General features: G+C 39.0%; 3 protein-coding genes across 3 annotated transcripts in view; 2 read left to right on the forward strand and 1 right to left on the reverse strand.

Moving 5' to 3' along the window:
* terfa (telomeric repeat binding factor a) overlaps window positions 1–8,364 on the forward strand; it is a 29,065-nt gene extending 20,701 nt beyond the window's left edge. The window contains exons 11-13 of the mRNA XM_057851372.1: window positions 82–152; window positions 239–279; window positions 7,958–8,364. Of these exons, the coding sequence (XP_057707355.1) occupies window positions 82–152; window positions 239–279; window positions 7,958–8,116 (271 nt within the window). The 3' untranslated portion in view covers window positions 8,117–8,364. The remainder of the gene's footprint in view (window positions 1–81; window positions 153–238; window positions 280–7,957) is intronic.
* Window positions 8,365–8,449: 85 nt separating this feature from the next.
* Window positions 8,450–11,522, reverse strand: nip7 (NIP7 nucleolar pre-rRNA processing protein). The gene is made up of 5 exons (XM_057851376.1): window positions 11,363–11,522; window positions 11,187–11,273; window positions 9,049–9,187; window positions 8,742–8,882; window positions 8,450–8,663 (listed from the first exon to the last, which is right to left on the reverse strand). Exons 1-5 carry the CDS (start codon window positions 11,416–11,418, stop codon window positions 8,544–8,546), a joined length of 543 nt encoding a protein of 180 aa, XP_057707359.1. The 5' UTR covers window positions 11,419–11,522; the 3' UTR covers window positions 8,450–8,543.
* Window positions 11,478–19,711, forward strand: cdc42se2 (CDC42 small effector 2). Its single transcript, XM_057851378.1, has 5 exons — window positions 11,478–11,616; window positions 14,317–14,563; window positions 14,732–14,833; window positions 14,934–15,009; window positions 18,265–19,711. The coding sequence occupies exons 2-4, from the start codon at window positions 14,510–14,512 to the stop codon at window positions 15,006–15,008; spliced, it is 231 nt and encodes a 76-aa protein (XP_057707361.1). The 5' UTR covers window positions 11,478–11,616; window positions 14,317–14,509; the 3' UTR covers window position 15,009; window positions 18,265–19,711.
* Window positions 19,712–20,208: the final 497 nt, after the last annotated feature.

The following is a 20,208-nucleotide window of genomic DNA, read 5'->3' on the forward strand; positions in this document are numbered from 1 at the left end:
GTTGGTAGTTTTCAGCAGAGAACCATTTCTTTGGCACACACCTCCTTGCTTCTAATTTAGCATAGTGTTTTTTGTTAACAGGAAGACTCTCTTTAACAATGCCAAAGAGACCACGGTTTCTTGGACTGATGAAGAAGAGAATGTTTCAACAGGTAAAAAAAAAAAAAAAGTCATTGCCACATTATTCTGCCCTATTGATTTTGGATGTGTTTGTGTGTGTGTGTGTGTGTATTTTCAGTATCTTCTGACAGGACCTCATTTTCAGGCCAGAGGAAGAGGGTAAGTGTTTTTGTTTAAAAGTATCTAAAATTAGGGACGTCTCTGATCCGATCACGTGATCGAAAATCGGGCCAATCGGGCAATTTTTCAGAGGATCGGGTGAAAAGGATTGGGTTTACATTTATTTATTTTATATAAAAATGATTTTTTTAAGGGCTAAAAAGGAACAAAATAATCCAGAAATAAAATGGCATTGCTAAAAGGAACAAGAATGTATACGTTTTATACTCCGCAACACTCCCAGAAAAAGCGAAAGAGGTAGTACTGTAAACATTACAGTACTGTCATGTTTGGAACTTTTGTTATAAATAATACCTTTTTTTTCGGTATCGGATCAGGACTCTGTATCGACAGATTCTCAGGATCAAGTGACTCTGACTCGGGTGCAAAAATATGCGATCGGGACATCCCTACCTAGATTTTAGTTCTTAATAAATATAAATATATAATGTATATAATACCATATTTATATAAATCACATCAAGTCTGGATTAACCCCTGCTGTACTTTACAGTAGAGCTGTCCCGACTAGTCGACATAGTCGACGTCATTGATGACGTACATCCGTCGACCTGCACAACATCCCGTCGACGGTTAATGAAGGGTTAAAAAATATATATGCGTGGAAAGTTCAGAATGTCGGACGCTTGGTATGCAAGCGGGGAAAGCGACACAAAGCCAAAAAAAAAAAGCGCACCAGAGAGTCCAAAACATTGATTTATTGTTAAAGAAACAAAGGAGAGTACACTGTTGTGTTCTGTCTCTTCAATGCCAAGCTTGGCTGCACGTCGGCTGTGAATGATAACGACAGGAGATTGTAAGTCCATATAACTAACTAATGACATGTATTATTAAAGTTGCTAAGCCTGTCGCGATATGCAATGAGTCCATATATCGCATGGTAAATAAAAATGAGGGCGGTCATTTTCACGGCTGCGTTTTATCGCTGCGCGTGCGTGCGTGCGTCCATTTGTGCGTGCGGGCAGATGGCATCTGAGACTCCAGTTCTTTTCTCTCATCAACATGCTGTAGAATTAAAGTTCAGACATACAAAATAAGAAAACACATCTATATCAAACACTATATACGTTAGCATTGCTACATTGAGGTGAATGAGGGAAAAAGACGACCTACTTTAGCCGGCTATAAAACAGGCAGCTTTCTCCAAAACTTGCAGTTAAAAGGTGACACTTCAAACATGAAAAATCGCTGGTTAACAGCATTTGCAAAAGGAAAAAAATCTATTACTGACACCACATGCAATCACAAAAAGTGCTTTTTTGCGGAGTGTAAAGCTTAAATTAGCGGTTTAGCGAACGTACTTCCGGTGAGCATTTCAAAATAAAAGCATGTCATGTTCGTCATATAAATAACGATTTCTGGAGTTAATCCCACATACTTCAGATTCTTCACTAAGAATACCTTTAAAACGACACACTTTATTAAAAGTCTGATTGGCAATGAATAATTATTACAATACTATTATATATAGTACTACAGTAGACTATGATATTAATGCTAGGTATTTTTTTAAGAATTGTTTTGAATCATGTTGGAAAGGAGAAGTCAGTGTTCTGAATCTGTTAACATTCCATTCTTTTGCACAAGTTAATTCTATCAGCATTTGAAGTCATTGTTTATTTGTGATTTATTATTGTTATTTATCTGTTTATTTGTACTTCAATAAAGAATTTAAGTGTTCCAAAATGTTTTTGTGAATTGATAAGCGTCAACAAAAATTTCATTGCTAAATTAGTAAAAAAATAAATAAATAAATAATTTTTTTAAAAAAATTATAAGATTAGTTGACTAATCGTGAAAATAGTCTGCTGACTAATCGGGAGAAAATTAGTCGTTTGGGACAGCCCTACTTTACAGTATAAAGTAGATAAAAGAATCATTTGTAAAGTTCATTCCACGATTTAGGTACCTATCAATAAATCAGAAGACTGTATAAAAAGATATTTATTCCAGTAATTGAGAAAAAAACTATGCATTGGTGTTTTCGTCCACGATGCAGATAACATTTTTTCGGCCAACAATTTTTTTATGATGATGACGACCAAACTTTCACAAGGTAAAAACGTGTCTTGGGAGACTAAAACATCCCAAGAATTAAATTACTTCATATTAAAACAAGAAAAGACCAAACCTTGAGTTTTATTGGATGACATACAATGCTAGCTTGCAGTGGGACAGTACAGGGTGACCCCAAAAAAAAGTTTACACTGCCATAATACAACTTAAATGCCATGTTTATTCAGCTTAGAATTAGAATTGAATCACAAATCATACATTATTGTAAAGAACATGTACAGTACACTCTATTTTTCAATGTGTCCTCCCTTAAGTGTCACAACAGCCTCCAGGCGCCTGCGGAACGCTTGACAGGTCTTCTTTATGTAGGATGCTGTCATCTTTTCCCAAGATCTAACAATGGACCTCTCCCAGGCTGCCACAGAAGTTTGTGGCTTCTTACAGGCACTGTCCTCCACAGTTGTCCATATGCTATAATCCAGGGGATTGAGATCTGGACTCTGGGGTGGCCACATATCACCTGGTCAATCAACTTTTTGGTCCGCACAGATCGTCGCTTCCAGACTCAGGTTTTCATGAGGCTGTTCCAGTATCTTTCAGCTTCTTTTTAACTTTGTAGACTGCACATCTGGATATTCTCAGATTTGCTGCAGTCTCAGTAGGTGTCAGACCGGCACGCAGCAATTCAGGTACAGCAAAAGTTTTCTTCATTTTCAGCAGAAGCACAGGAATTGTAGAGACGAGAGATTACCAGCTGCATTGAGTGACCTTAATGTATCACTTAACCATGACAACCTATTTAGATATGTTTCAATGGCTTTTAAACAAGCAGTCAACTGAGTGTAAACTTTTTTTTGGGTCACCCTGTACACAAAGAAACGCACGTTTCAGAAACGTTTTGGGCAATACCCCTTTAAATATATATTTTTTTAAAATCCAGAAATACAATGGCATTGCCAAAAGAAACATAATATTTTATCAAACTCAACAGTCCCAGCTGGGTGGGGGCCGTGCCCCTGGGTTGGCTCCCGCGCGTCCGGTGGGGCTCGCGTGCTGGTGGATGCGGTTGGGCATGCTCGGGTTGGGGGCCCTGGTGCCGGGACTGGCGATGGGGCGGCGTAGGGTTGGTCGCCAACGGGCTTACATTCATAAGAGATTCACATGATTACTGGGTTCTAGATCACAGAACTGATTTCTGTACACTCTACCTCTTTCAATCACTTAGCGTATAGACACCCCCACCCCCGTCCCCCTCTCTCACTGGCCAATAGGCCCCCACATGGTGTAAACCGGAAATACATCTCGCTGACGATGGCACCAGCATATTAATAATTAGTCTAGATGTTCTATGTATTTCTTGTTGTTTGTGTATGTGTTGCATTTCTTCTGTCCCCCCCATAATCCCTTCCTGTTCGCTGCTTTGTCATAATAAAAAGGTATTTTGAATGATCACAATGGGAGTATATCAGACTCTCAATGTGAAACATTAAAACTGTTCAGACAACCCGCGCACTTAGACTTCCATTCTCTGTGTCAAACAGCTGAACAGGACAGGTTTAAAAAAAAAAAAAAGAAAAGAAAAGAAAACGTGATCCTCCTGCGTCAATTGAACTAGGTAGAATCGGGCAGACCGGAAGTCACTCGTGCAAAAATACGCTGGATCCAGCCAAGTAATATGCAATTAATTTTATCAATTCCTGCATGGCGCTTTAATTTGAGAAAATTAATCGATAAAGCTTTTTAAAACCTTTCATAAGAAAAAAATGAATCATTGAGGCATTTCATTTGTAAAATACATGTTAAAATCTTTTTCATTGCAATTGTTTTTCTCTTTAGCACAGGACTTATTTTTTTCTACTTTTTTAGAAAGCTGATCAACACGCGGGGTCTGAAAGGCAAATGGTTGTATTTGTTATCTTGAAATACCCGCTATTATCGCGCGATCATGCAATCCTCGAGCGAACCAATCGAGCTGCTCCACAGACGCTCTGCTTGTAAAACGCATCTTGTGGGAATTGGGAGCCAGTGTCAGCAGTGCGCTGACGCATTGGCAACGGCTCTGCTGACGCGCCTGGTGTATCACCGGGGCAAGACACGAAAAACGAAGACAAAAATTAAAAGGGCTTCCACAAACAAACAACCATGCTTATATACATTTAGCAGCCCTTTTAATTTTTGTCTTAGGCCGTCTCCACACGTAGCAGGGTATTTATTTCGCTAAAAGAACTTTTTCTACAGTTTTGCCATCCAAATGAAAATGCACATTTTGGGCATTAAAAACAAAGTTTTTTTTAAAACTCCAAAGTGAAGATTTGCAATTCGTTTAATGTGTGATTTTTGGGTTAAAAAAAAAAAAAAAAAAAAAAACGCAAATTTCCAGTTATTAAGTTGAAACGTCGCTGCCTGCATATGCGACCTGTGTTTACATAGTGTACTTTTTTTGTTTTAAAAGCCAAGATATTGCTCCAGATTTGAGAACACAAAGCACTGTTCTATTATCTTTGCCATTCCATGTCCAAGGCATGTTCTCCTTTCGAGTCTCCATCGCCATATTAGCAACTGTTTGTTGCAGTTTTGAATAAGACTGTTTAAGAATTTTGATGACAGTGTTATATGGAATGCCCACCACTAGGTGTCAGCGAAAGTACACAAATAAGGATGTGTCAGGGTTAGATGGACATGGCAAAATGTTGTCACTTGCATGAAGGATTGTCAACCGTCCCTTGAAAAACAGAATTGTCCGGTATTGAGAACCTTCCCGCAACCTAGGTATCATTTAAAAACTTAACATACACCGCAAAAGTCAAACCTGCTCATTACTGCCCAACAGCAGCACATTACCGGTGACAGTCGCAGTTTTGCGCAATGCGCAAAGGAGTATAACGAAAAAAACATTTTTTTTTTTTTTAAAAATAAAGATTTGTCTGCAAGCCAGATCTGGCTCGCAAGCCATAGGTTCCTAACACCTGCCCTATAGGAATCACATTACCCCCGTTCTCCCAAAATTGCACTGGCTTCCCATTTCACACAGGACACAGTTCAGAATCATCCATCTCACATACAAAGCACTCAATAACTTGGCCCCTCTCATTACGTTAGTCATCCAAGACGGGTCTTTAGCGTGTTGTCATTTAAGCATGAAAAAAATGTTAAACGAAACATTAGCTTTATCTGCATCATTAACGAAAATAGCACAAACATGTACTGTATATTAAAGACATTAAAACACTTCACAGGTTTCCCACAAGGTCTTAATTAGTTAAATTGCACTGCACTGCTTGCGATCTTGTCTGAGAAATGTTCTTTTTGGGGGGTTAGAATTTTCCCTGGAATTGGCATTAAATTGTTTCCCAAGTATTCTTAAAAGTCCTAAATTTCAATGAATGTAAATTGTAGGAACCTTGTTTTTAGATTGCTAGTTCCTGCATTCAAAATCAGTCTAAATTCTTGACTTTTTTAATTTCTTTTAGCTATGGAGTATGCAAAATGAAATGATAATTTACACTTATCACATTTTAATTGAACTACTTGGAATAATTGTATTTTGTGTTTAACTTGTTGTGGTCAGGCCATATACTGGTCCTTCTCAAAAAAATTTGCATATTATAAAGTTCATTATTTTCTGTAATGTACTGATAAAAATTACTTTCATATATTTTAATTACACAAATGAAGTAGTGCAAGCCTTTTATTGTTTTAATCTTGATGATTTTGGCAAAAAAGTCAAGAAAAACCAAAAATCCCTGTCTCAAAAAATTACCCTTTCATGAAATGCTAAAGAAGCTACTAACCTAATCATCTGAATCAACGAATTAAATCAAAACCCCTGCGAAAGATTCCTGAGGCTTTTAAAAACTCCCAGCCTGGTTCATTACTCAAAACCGCAATCATGGGCATGGCTGCCGACCTGACTGCTGTCCAGAAGGCCATCGTTGACACCCTCAAGCAACAGGCTAAGACCCTGAAATTTCTGAGCAAATAGGCTGTTCCCAGAGTGCTGGATCAAGGCACCTCAGTGGAAAGTCAGTGGGAAGGAAAAAGTGTGGCAGGAAACGCTGCACAACTAGAAGAGGCGACCGCACCCCGAGAAAGATTGTGGCGAAGGGCCGATTCCAAACCTTGGGGGACCTGCAGAAACAGTGGACTGAGTCTGGAGTAGAAACATCCAGAGCCACCATGCACAGGCGTGTGCTGGAAATGGGCTACATGTGCCGCATTCCCCAGGTCAAGCCACTTTTGAACCTGAAACAGCGGCAGAAGCGCCTGACCTGGGCTACAGGGAAGCAGCACTGGACTGTTGCTTAGTGGTCCCAAGTACTTTTTTCAGATGAAAGCAAATTTTGCATGTCATTCAGAAATTAAGGTGCCAGAGTTTGGAGGAAGACTGGGAAGAAGGAAATACCAAAATGCCTGAAGTCCAGTGTCAAGTACCCACAGTCAGTGATGTTCTGGGGTGCCATGTCAGCTGCTGGTGTTGGTCTACTGTGTTTTATCAAGGGCAGGGTCAATGCAGCTAGCCATCAGGAGATATTGGAGCACTTCATGCTTCCTTCTGCTGAAAAGCTTTATGGAGATGAAGATTTCATTCTTCAGCACGACCTGGCATCCGCTCACAGTGCCAAAACCACTGGTAAATGGTTTACTGACCATGGCATTACTGTGCTCAATTGGCCTGGCAACTCTCCTGACCTGAACCCCATAGAGAATCTGTGGGATATTCTGAAGAGGAAGTTGAGAGACACCAGACCCAACACTGTGAATGTGCTTAAGGCCGCTATCGAAGCATCCTGGGTCTCCATAACACCTCAGCAGTGCCACAGGCTGATTGCCTGTGTCATGCCACGCCGCATTGAAGCAGTCATTTCTGCAAAAGGATTCCCGACCAAGTATTGAGTGCATAGCTGATATAATTACTTGAAGGTTGAGTTTTTTGTATTGGCCAGATGAAATATGCTATTTTTTTTAGATTTGGATTTTTGGGTTTTCTTGACTTCTTTGCCAAAATCATCAATATTAAAACAATAAAAGTCTTGAACTACTTCAGTTGTGTGCAATGAATCTAAAATATATGGAAGTCTGCTTATCAGTACATTACAGAAAATGACTTTTATTACAACATGCTAATTTTTTGAGAAGGACTAGTATTTACTTAATTACCAAGTACCAAGCATTTTAGGGTTAGGGAAATATTCACAAATCCCCCCCCCCCCCCCCCCCCCCAAGTCACAGATTCATGATTTTTTTTTTTTTTTACTAAGTAATATACGTTATTTATTAACTGCAATGGATGACTCAACAAATGTTTTGGGGTACTTTGAGCACAGGCCTCTATTAGTACAGCAGTATAGTAGCTGTTTTGTCATTAAAATATGATAGATATCATAATGTGCATGTACGCACACTGGAAAGTATTCTTTATCTGCTAAACAGCTAATTGTTGTAAAGCAATTTGTTTTCAGTATCACTTTAGAGTGCCCAGCTGAAGCAAAAATAGCCCAACGACAACTTGTCGTGTTGATTGATGATTCACGTCACTTAGGTCTCAATATACTGCTGTATATAGTTTTTACACTTGTTGATCTGTATTTCATTTGCAGAGGTCTACATATACTATACGTATAATTTGCCTGTTGTTTTGCAGAAGTGGACAGAAGAGGAAAGCCAGAGACTAATAAAAGGTGTGAAAAAATTTGGAGAAGGCCAATGGTGCAAAATTCAGGATTACTACTCCTTTAAAGACCGGACAAATGTCCAGCTGAAGGACCGATGGAGAACGATGAAAAAAGCAAAATTGGTTTGAGTTTTTTTGTTGTTGTTCAGAGCCGTTTCAACTTTTAAGCCTTTTCTAAGCAAATCTTAAAAACAATTCACCATTGCCCTCATATTGTAATGTTTTCATTCTTTTTTTTACATTGAAATACAACCTTTGTTTTCTTTCCACAGCTTTGAAGCTGTATGGCTTTCACTTTGGCTTTTATGTTGACACATTGTGTGTTGCTGATGTTTGTATAGTTGTATACATTATTAAATATTAAGTTCACTTTGAAACCTTGGAATTTTTTGTTATAATAAACCACCTCAGTTGCTGTTAGGTAAATGGGGAAAAAAATAGCCTCTATTTGTGGAAATGGACTCAAATCATCACAAGTAGGATTTAATACAAATGGCATGTATAGAAGGATTTGTGGGAGGGGGCTGTTGAGCGAGCTTACTATTTAAATTGTGATTTATGTCAATGCATCTTCATTCCTAATAAATTCCCCCACATCAGCTTGGTGGAACACCACTATCGACATAGGGTCCACTCGCCGACACTCCTGGGTCGTCTTGGCAGCCACTCCAAAACCCTGAAAAATGTTCACAGTATGTAATCGGCTCCATATATTAGAAGCAGGTAGGAGCGTGATCATGCGATGAGTACCAACCAGGGGAACGTCAGCCATGGAGTAAACCACCACGCCCTGGTACTGTGTAGTGTTCTCCGTAATCCTCCCCAGTCCAGATTTCAGTATATGATTCCCATACAGGAAAGATTGTTCGGCTCCAGGCTTCACCCACACCTTGAACTTGGAGATTAAAAAGCCACATAACGGCATCATTAGGTACAAATTAGAATCAACGAAACCATCTTCCATGTGAGTGATTTTATATTTACATAAACTTTACAAATGTGTTATTTAAAAATGTGTGCCTTTTAGAGCACACATTTTCAATGAAAAACAATGCAAAAACCTTTGCATATGGCGCCAGGAAATCCAGAGCTGTGATGTGTAGCCGGAACTTCTTCGTTTTAGTAAACTTGCCAAAACAAGTGCCAATTGATACCAGTTTGTCCCGGGAAATGTTTGTGGACAATTTGAGAATCTTCTCACTGTGGAAACAGAACAAAGGGAACATAATTGACCCATTAAAGTTTCAAACTTTATTCCCACTTGGGCTATTAACATTATTTGTCATAAATCGCCAAGAAAAAAAAATATCCCAACACACGATGCTCCTTCCAATACTTGGACAAAACAAAAACAAAAAAACACTAAAACTAGACCAACCTCTGAGATTTTCAAGACCGATACCAATAATCAACTCATTGCCCGTCATTGACAAAGACAGAATTTATTTAAACAGGGAGGAGAGGTGTGAATATTTCTCTTTTTATCATTTTATTCTGCTTATGTCGTTTGCTGGTTTCTTTGTTTTAACTGTAAAATGTCTTTAAGCATCTGTTAAAGTGCTCAACATACTATAATTTTTATTAATGCACATCTTTTAGTGCTATAGACAGAGTCCAGTCCAATTTGACAAAGAGCAGCGAATCGATTTTCTAATTTTATTTACTTATGTATATATATAGTGGGGAGAGCAAGTATTTGATACACTGCCAATGGGAAAACCCATTGGCAGTGTATCAAATACTTGTTCTCCCCACTGTGTGTATATATATATATTTTTTTTCTCTCTCTCTGTTTTCAATTGACGGTGCTCAATGAACCAGGATTGCTTTTAAAATAACCCGTTTTTATACTGGACACACTGTTGCAGTACCATTTAGAACACTCAAACTAAGGAAACACATTAACTAACTTCCTTTTGTTCAAACTGCACTGTTAAGTAAAATTAATTTTTTGTCTGCCATTGACCACGATAGACGTTTATTCCATTTCAACTGGGAGTCAAGTCAAATTATTTATATAGCCTTTGATCAAAACTAGACATGTGCCGATTACCGGTTTCAAGGTATACCGTGGTCTGAAAACGTTTCCAGACCGCAAAAATTTTCCATCATACCATTCCTAAGGTATTATCTTATTTATGTGCCAAAAATGCAGGGAGAAATCCCTCGCTTGCAGCTGCAAGGCTCAGCCCTCCCCCACCGGTTGTTGCTCAATGTCAGTGAGTCAGCTGTGCTACACGATGGCTGGAGAAGGTGAAAACTAAATTACTGATATCTGAATACTTAGGCTACATATATGTTACAGACGGCCACAGCTTAGAGGAGGAGGACCAACCGACTTGTAAAACATGTTTGCGAAGGGTGGCTGCCGATGAGGCAAAATACCTTTCATATGATTTCACATTTATACAAAATTAAATGTTAGTAAACAGTGACACTGTCACGAATGTTTCCCACCAGCTACGAGAGTTAACTCCAGCGTGTTTAGTGTGTCTAGCGGTGGTAAAACTTTTTTTCTCTCTCTGGTAACTGTTGAGAAAGGGAGTGTATGTATATAATGTAAACGATACGAGTCATACACATATGCTTTTTATGGTAAATAATTCAATTATTTTTGTTGTGATGATAATTTTGAGCTGTGACTGTGGGTTTAGGCTCAACTACAGTACTGCATTTATTTTAATTAGAATATTTGTTTTTTTTAATGTATTAGAACTTAACATTATACTTATGTTCTAATTTGTTAATGTTTTGAAAAATAAAAATCTTGTTCAATGGACTTTTTTTTTTTTTTTTTTTTTTTACGACCCAGATATCTCAAAGTAACACATTCTAGAGCTGTATTTGCAATACCGTGATACCATGATATTTTGGCTTAAGGTTATCATACAGTCAGAATCTCACACCGGCACATGCCTGATTTCACAACACACGTCTCAAAGGGTTCCATACAGCACCACAGTTGACAAAAATCCGACATAGTGATGAAATACTCCAACATTCAATCCAAATGGATTGGATTTCTGTCGTCGTCAATGGAAACATGATCATTCAATGCTAGCTTTCCCATTTAAAATGCTGTTAATCATGGCGATCGCTGTCAATGGCAGTGAATGTCTAAACAGATCTTTGTAATTTGTGTGCACTTTTTGACGTGAAAACTTTATGTTTGAGAAGCCGAATTTTAAATTAAGTTTACCTCATATAATATACCCGCTCATTGTGAAGCCTGAAACAATACGTGCCATCCGGTCTGTCCACGAGGAGCTTTATATTTTCTCCAATACTGTTGAGAGGAAAAATCACATGTAGTCCAGGTTAGCCTAGCATGCTAATCCACGTAGTCATCAACGCGCATCAAAAATGTGCACTTACTATTTAGACAGCTTCTCAAACAATGTCTTCGTCTCTTCTTCTGTTAGCGGCCTCATCTTTCTTTGTATAAATAAAATCGCTAATCTTGCATCCCTCACGGGCTACTTGCAAAGCGTGGGTCAACACGGAAGTGGTCACACTTTAAAACGGAAGTCTACTCTATTTCCCAATAGCGTACTTCCTGTTTTTTTTTTTTTCGTATTCTCTTTGCAGTCGACAGGAGCGTTTGATTCGGGCAAACAAATTTCCATTGGGTAAGATTTGGTAAAGTTTTTCCTGGAATAAAAATTTAACTTTAAGTGAGAAATTTGCATTGATGTACGCACTTAGCTGTATGAAGCGTTTGTCGTTTGAAATATTCCTATTTGTGTCTCACTGTCGGAAATGGGGCTGAGTTAGCATAGTTGGCTAGCTGTCATTGTGGGGAAATAGCGAGCGAGCTAATATAGTTAGCTCATGCTAGCACGGGTTTTGATAGAGCAAACCGTTTAAAGTCAAGTTAAACCGATTGAATTAGATTCGTTTGAGCAATCTATCCTATATTACCTGTTGACATTGGAAACTCGCAATAGGTTTATTTTATTAGACGCGATGGTGCATTGTTACATAACGCGAATTTGTTTGTAAATACAAATTACTGTTTTTTTTTTTTGCCAATTCAACATCGGCAACCTAGAAAATAATCCCCCGGAGTGGCAATAAATCACACGATTTGTTAGTCGTTTGAAAAGGAATCAACCTCTCCTTGGGAGTAATGGGCGTTTTTCAAATTGATAACTACTTATATATGTAAATGGTGTTATACTTATATAGCGCTTTTACACCTTTCAAGGCGCTCAAAGCGCTTTACACTATCTAGTGGTCCAAAGCCACAAATTGTATGTTTCGCCATTATGGAAAGGAGCCCTAAAATCTATAGAAAGAGATCTGTTGTACTAGGAAGAATTTTCATTTGAGTTTCACTCGTTTGACCATAAAATGCCATTTTGCTTGCAAGCACCATCATGTATAACTAGCGGTTTTCAATAGTTGCCGCTGTAGAAGCTGCATGTTCCATTGTTGAATAGGAACTTGAAGTCAAGTCAAGAACAAGCAAGGAAATGTGTTGCTTAAAAATAGCCAGTGACAGCACGTGTATTGTTATATTTGAAAACAACTGCGCGGTGCTTGCATATTCACAGCTAAGAAACTGGATATGTATATAAAAATGTCTTAACAGTACAGTAAACCGTTTTTTAAGAAAGGAATGATGTCAAAATCTGCTATAGAAGCTCTTTAAACAGTCTGAATAATTCAAATAGATTTCAGGCAGTCTTTAAACTATTTTGTAAAATTGGCACCAACGCTTTGCTTTCAGGTGTTTTGTAATTCACTGCTGATATTTTCAGTATGATGAAAGGCTTCTAAAGAACAGACAACTTTGATCTCTTTTGTTGCTTTCTCAATTATTTTGATGAAAGTTTGAGTTGAAAGTTTATTCACAACCATATAGAAAAAAGCAGTAAAAACAAAAAATATATACAATGACATATTCCCTCCACAGGGCACCTTATGTCATTTTGACACTGACAGAAGTGTCTTGATTCATTTGACATCCTCTCAAATAAGTTTAATCTACCACTAAAGCTGTATTGATCGCTACACCATCTGCTAGCCAGGAGCTGAGCAGCACAGTTTTTATTTTTCGAATTAATTGGTGGCTAGTTAGAGTTCGAGAAGTTTAATTTCTATTCCTGTACTGCATATATTCCTTCTCTGAGCTCAGCATGGCTTTGTATTAGAGCTGAAATGAATACTCGAGTAACTCGAGTTTAAAAACTGATCCGAGTAATTTTATTCACCTCGAGTAATCGTTTAATTTTGACAGCTCTATGCATCACGTTTTGCCCGGACTACTTTTAATGCAGGACAACGCGCTGATGTGACGTGCGTAGAGGAAGAAGTGTGTGTTATCAAGCGTAATGGCATTTTTATGTAAAATTTTTATTTTTTTTATTAGATCTAGAAAAAAATTTGAGTGAAAGCAGTGAATTTGTCTTTTTTGTTTTTCTAGTTACATCTGAGATGCAATTGTTGGCTGTTTTCAACATTGTACATCGAAAATAAAGACATTGATCGACTGAAAATGGTTCAGTATTGGATTTAATGTCTTTTTTTCCTCATGTATATTTATAATTGCGCTTTACCTAAAAAAAGTTTTATCCAATTACTCGATTAATCGATAAAATTTTCAGTCGATTACTCGATTACTAAAATATTCGATAGCTGCAGCCCTACTCTGTATTATAGTGAAAAATTTCAATAGCAAGAACCCTACTCGTGTTTTTGTTTTTTAGGAGTTGTCCGCCTCGTGTCCTAAATTGATGTCACCCTACCAATCATTGAATTAGGCTTTTCTTCATGACACATCCAAAGCACATGTTTAAATTTTAAATTATACCCTCCAAGAACGGCCGGCCCTTCACATTCCTCCACTATCCTTTCCTGCTTGTCACATTCCCATAGATAACACAAATTTAACACATGTTGCATGGTCTCTCTGTGTTGGATCATGTTTCATGAAAAGACTGGAAGCAAGTAGCTATACATTGCTTCGTAAAATTGCGCTTTCTCTGTTAGCTGTTGAACGTAATCAGACACTGTCTGTATGACACCAACCCCTCAAAAACGTGAGCTAGTTATTGAGTGTACTGTTGATAGTAGGTCACTACTCAGGCGCCTCTGCTACATGGGGAGTCTGACCTCATTTCTTTCTCATTGTCAGCTATTGCATGCATTTGTGTGTTTTTTCCATCTTTTTTCCATGCATGGCTTTGTCATTTTAACATCTGACATTGAGGCTGGAAATTTATTGTTTGAAATCAGAGCCACTCAATTTATAAAATATATGTATATATACACATATAAAATGGTTGGAATCTACTTCTGATGCACATTTGTGTAACTTGTGACAGGAGGGGGTTCCTTACACTGGGCGGTCACTTCTTGAAGCAAACATTTGCTCCAAAGAGCTCCACAGAGACTGCCATTAGTTTCCTTTCCACTGTGCGTCTGCGGCTCTGCTGACATCAGACAGGAAGGCACGCGGCGAGTGGCGGCTCAACCGAAACAGGAAACTGCTGCATCGTCGACATCACTGGCCTGGGAATGACTGAATTCTGGGTTTGTTTCAGCTGCTGTATTGCAGAGCAGCCACAACCTGTGAGTACGCGAAATAAATGTTTTTTATTTAGTTACAGAGCCATTTAGAGCCTAAATATACAGGACATCTTTGACTTTTTTCTTACACCTAATGCACCAAATGCAGATAATGGTGTCAGTGGTTATATATTTAAAAACTTCCATGTTTTTATTACTTTTCACTTACAGAAACGGCGGCGACGGATCGACCGCTCCATGATCGGCGAGCCAACAAACTTTGTCCATACCACACACGTAGGCTCGGGTGACATGGGCCTGGGATTGGCCTCTGTGGGTTTTTTAAAATCGTTTCTTCCATGTTAAACCAGCCTGCGTCGTTTCATGTTGCTTTGGTTCCGCTTACTGAGCACTGTTTACTAAATGCTCGCAGGTTGACCTGGTTCAAGCCCAGATGAAGTCCAAAGGCGGCTACGTACACGGCGGCTCTGAAGGCTCACAATTATGAGGTGGGTCATGTCTTTCTTTGCGTGAGTTGAGGTGCATTTGCTTACCTTGACAGCCTAGTACGAGGATTTAAATGTTAAAGTGGAACCACGAAGGATAAACACAACCTCCCATTTTGTTTAGAAGCAAGGCTTCCCCATAGGAAATTATAGTTTCTAGAGTCAGCGCAGTATGGTGGTGTCTTAGTTCTGAGGTTCAAGGTTACCTTAGGTATTCAACTTCCCAGTTCCATTATATTAGTCTCACAAAATTGAGATATTTGAAAGTTGTCCAACATTGCCAAATGACAAATATTTCAATAACCTGTTTGTTATGTTAGCTCACATTCAAATGCAAACCTCACTAAGACTCTGCAGCTCATTAGTGCATTCACTGTTTTTTTGGTCATGCGTCGACCTTGATAAAATGTTCCTCTTTTGACTCCGCCCACACTGTTCAATAATACTAAAATTGCATTTCCGCAAAACGGAGGAGCTCATTGACAAATGTCCTCTTGTTGGAAACCATGGCATTTTGCTTTTGTTATGCTCATGTGCCCATCATTGGCCTTGTGACTGTGACTCTGCCCCTAATGTGATTGATTGTACCTTAGTGAGGAAATAAACAACATGAGCTTGTTGGTCTGTCAGCTTGCAGAACAGCGCAAACATTACACTCACCATTTTCTGTAGTGCTTGTCCTCATTAACCCTTTTATAATTTTAATGATTCATAGAAAAGTTATACAAGAAAAATCAAAATTATATTAAAAAAAATATATATATAATAATAATAAATGATAATTCGGACATAACGTTCATATAGACATGACATGGACATCGCATTTTTTGTCATGTAAGCCGCACTTGTCTTCAAAAAGGTAATATTGTGGCCTACATGAGCAAAAATGTGATGTCCATGTATTTTGACGTCAGGACTTCTAAAGTTTTCATTTTTATTTTTATTTTATTTATTTATTTTTTTAAGAAGACCAAAAATAGACTCTTGCCCTATGAAGGGTTAAGGTCGTATGTGCCCTTTACTTAATGCCAGTTGTCTTGGTATAACCCTAACAAGTCACTTAAGCTGCTTTGAGACATAATATGCTGCAACACATTACTGGGTAATGTGACCAGGAATCTACTCAGATCGAGGCTTTAAGGCAAAGATCAAACTAGAAGGAAATGTAGTAGGGCTCTGCAGCTTTCACATACAGAGTGCAACTCAGGCTGGTTTAATTTTTTTTTTTTTTTTTTTTTAGATTCGGCTGAAGAAATAAAGATAATTGGCTGTAGCAATCTGACATCTTCATTCGTTAGACGCCAGACTTAAAAACAAGTCTTTAATCAAAACTTGTATTTAAAAGAAAATCGTAATATGAAGAAGATATACTAGAACTCTCATACCACTTTCGCTCAGCTACACAGTCGCTGTGACGTCCCATTTAAAAGATAAATGCTATCCTCCCTAAGTCCAATGATTGGCCAGCATTTCTTGGTTCTGGTTTATTTAGTTAGGAAACTCCATTTTATGATCACTGTTTTTTTTTTTTCGTGAACGCATCACGCGGGAGCTAGATTGAAGGGACTGAGAGTACATTCTGCTTTTACGAGCAGTCGCCGAGTTGTGATTGAAATAAATCTTTACAAGACAACAACGAAAGCCTGACATCAATACTTGGGGTGTTGTGACGCTGCGTATATTTCCTGGAAGTCGAAACCCCAACAAGGAGTGCTTGTGCATAACTGTGGCGATCCTAGAAGTGGCGACAGTTTTGACAGGTGGAAATGTCATGAAAAAAACTGATCGCGCACCTCTGTGACTTGGGGTACCGCGCAGTTAACTTTAAATGGTATTTTCCACTACGCAGTTCAGTCCGCATTAAGTTGGAGGGGCCAGCCCCGCTGCTGGCTGATTGGAGACTGAACGCGGGGGACGAGCTCTTTAATACAACACTCATCTCCGTGTAATCCGCGATGGGAGGACAACGGATGGGCACTGAATTGAAGCATATTATTGCAATGTACGTTTGAAGGTTCAAGATAAATGTGTGAATGCATTGTCAGCTCATCACAGCTCGTTCGAGTCGAGCGAGCCGGCCGGTACCTCATGTAAAACTACGGAGTGGCGGAGAGGCAGATGCACTCATCAAAAGAGCCAGAAATGACTCGCAAAGACATAGGTTCCAGACACCTGTTCTACACTCTAGATCAGGGGTGCCCAAGTCCGGTCCTCGAGAGTCCCTATCCAGCTTGTTTTTATGTTTCCCTCCTTGAACACACCTGAATAAAATGATCAGCTCATCAGCAAGCTCTGCAGGAGCCTGATAATGATCCTGATTATTTGAGTCAGGTGTGTTGGAGGAGGGACAAATGGAAAACAAGCTGGATAGGGGCTCTAGAGGACTGGACTTGAGCACCCCTGCGCTAGATGATAAACTGTAAACAATGACTGTGGATAAGAAAAGAGGAGCAGGAATGCCACATCTTGATCGTCCGCCTCCATTGTTAACAATGCCGTCATGCCGCACTAAAAATTGTAATGGCACGCTCCATGCATCACTTCCTTAGTATCTGATTGTTATACGAAGACAGGCGTCTATATTAAGCGGTGGGTATTACCCACCTACCTTCTCTGTGCAAGAATGTATCCAGACAGAAGGTACGTTAGTGTAGTAGACATGCCATATAGTCTAATTTCACGTTTAAGTTCTCGTGTTCTCGTGTAGACGCAGCCCAAGTCAACTCCATTGGAGAGCAGAACCTCTTGACAATGAGGCCGTTTTGCTAACAACGATAACACTTTGTCACGCAGTGAAATAATGAAGGATAAGTAGCAAAAATAATTGTAGGTTAAAAAAAAAAAGTTCATTTTCTATGTTGACCCTTGACTTGTCTTCTAATCAATTTAACTGCAAACTGGAGGTGGATATTCCACAATCGCTTTAGCAAAGGAAACAAGTTCTCACAAGGATGTAGGTCACCCCCGCGGCTGCAAGGCAAATAATTGACACTCTGTCAGTCACACCTTCTGTCCGTGATTGTCTTTGGCTGCAGGGGTTTCTAAGAAGTCCAATTAGAGGCACAAAATGGGGCCAGCCCGGGCTGATTCTTTTCACACATATTGTACGACTAAGGTTTACACTGACAGTTTTGACAAGGTTTAAGTTTGCATTTTAAGTGACATATACCTTCTTAGACAAGAACAAAATCATAAATTCTTTTAGTTTGCTCTTTGAAGGATCATCCTAACATGTTCCTCTTTTGTCCCACTTCACAGCCCTTCAGTGTGGAGGAAACTACTACTGTTAATACGTGGAAGCAGTTCAGTCCTTCCAGGACGCAGGACCAAAAGATAAAAGTACTGCTTTTCCATAATGTTGTATATATTTTTATTTTCCATTATTTTTGTTTAAAAAAAAGCACTGCTATCCATTTGCTGCCATGCTGTTGCACTGTAAAGAGTACCAGTTGAAGAGTAGAGAGGGGGAAGAGGAGGCTTTATTTAGTACGCTCATCATCTCAGACAAACGTATGCTTGTGTGTGTGTGTGTGTGTGTGTGTGTGTGTGTGTGTGTGTGTGTGTGTGTGTGTGTGTGTGTGTGTGTGTGTGTGTGGTTGGTTGTAGGTCGTATATGCATGAGGAAAACTGTCGCTCTTGTAGCTCACATGGATGCCTGTATTTATTATTGCATTTGCAAACGGACCTCACAGTGGCTGGGCCGCTGGAGACGTGGAACCTTCTGTTTCCGTCTTTTTTTTTTTTTTCCTCAGAGGTTTGACAAAGGACAGGTGGAGGTAGCAAAGCATGTTAGTTTTTGTTTTTCCTTTTTTTTTATTCAGAGAAATCTTATGATCCTCTGAGTCATCTTCAGGGTTGAAGATTGCTGTTTTCTACTAAACTTGAATTGAGTCACGTACACTGGGCCATATACTTTGTACACTCGCACCCGCTTAGAAATTACGCTTTATTTTATACTCATTTAGATTAAAATCATGTAGAATTTTAATAAACTGAACTTCCTTATCTGTCGTCATTTTTTATTATCTTTATTATCTAAGTATTTTTTAAGCAGAGGCTTAAGTTGTGTGAACTGAAGTGAACTTGAAAGTATCACCACTGCACACAAGTGAGTGGTCAGGTTCCACATAGATGCTGATATTATCCTCTTTGGATGTAGTCATTGTTTGTTTTTGTATTTCTTTAATCACCAAGGAGTTTATATATTTTTAATTTGTCAGCGGGATATCACAACAAAACTGCTTTTGAAGGGGCAGGGCATGCGCCAAGGAAGAACATGTTTTTTTGTGGATCCAGCATATTTGTTTTAGGTGTGGTGTTTATCTTTTTCTTTTGATGACAATATTAAAGCACAGAAGGGGGGTGGGTATCAAAGAATTGTAGACTTTAATATGCTGATACAAATTAGGATTGTTCAGCATTTACTAACAATTGCTCTCCACTGAGTGCCATGGTACCATGTTTTCCTCAAATAGTGGCAAAGGGTGGCATATTTACTCAAATGCAAATTTTCAAACGTTTCGTTCGGCATTTATTTAGGTCATTGCTTGCCATTGTCGGCGCTAGACATCCAATCCATTTTGACTTGAGAGAGGCTGGCTACTAATCTCTGTCAGACCTCCCAGTTAATAGCACTGAAACGTGAGCATTGACACCAGGCCCGCCAGTTTAAATATTATATATTTTATTATTTTAACTATTCTTTTTTTAAAAATTATATATATATATATATATTAATAGCGATGGGAATCGAAATCCGATTCAGATTCCGAACCGGTTCCTAGTGTTTCGAGGCCTCGACATCACAATGAAAAAGCCTTAACGATCTCCTTAACGATTCCTAAAGACGCGTATTGCGTCGTGACGTGTCTTGTTGTCCAGACGCATCAAACTAGCATGGCGCCAAAAACCGCTCGCTTCAAAGTACAGCTGAAACGAATACTCGAGCAACTCGAGTAACTCGAGTTTAAAAACTGATCCGAGTAATTTTATTCAACTCAAGGAATCGTTTAATTTTGCCAGCTCTAAGCATCACGTTTTGCCCAGACTACTTTTAATGCGGGACAACGCGCTGACATCACGTGCGTAGAGGAAGAAGCAAAAAACTTACCGCAGCCGACAGCCGCTACAAACTACAGTACGCCGACGTTGCTAAAAACTACGCCCGCATGATGCTAGTAGCGGGTAGTGTCCGATGCGTCT

Source organism: Corythoichthys intestinalis, chromosome 1 (assembly GCF_030265065.1).
Source record: "Corythoichthys intestinalis isolate RoL2023-P3 chromosome 1, ASM3026506v1, whole genome shotgun sequence".
Taxonomy (NCBI): domain Eukaryota; kingdom Metazoa; phylum Chordata; class Actinopteri; order Syngnathiformes; family Syngnathidae; genus Corythoichthys; species Corythoichthys intestinalis.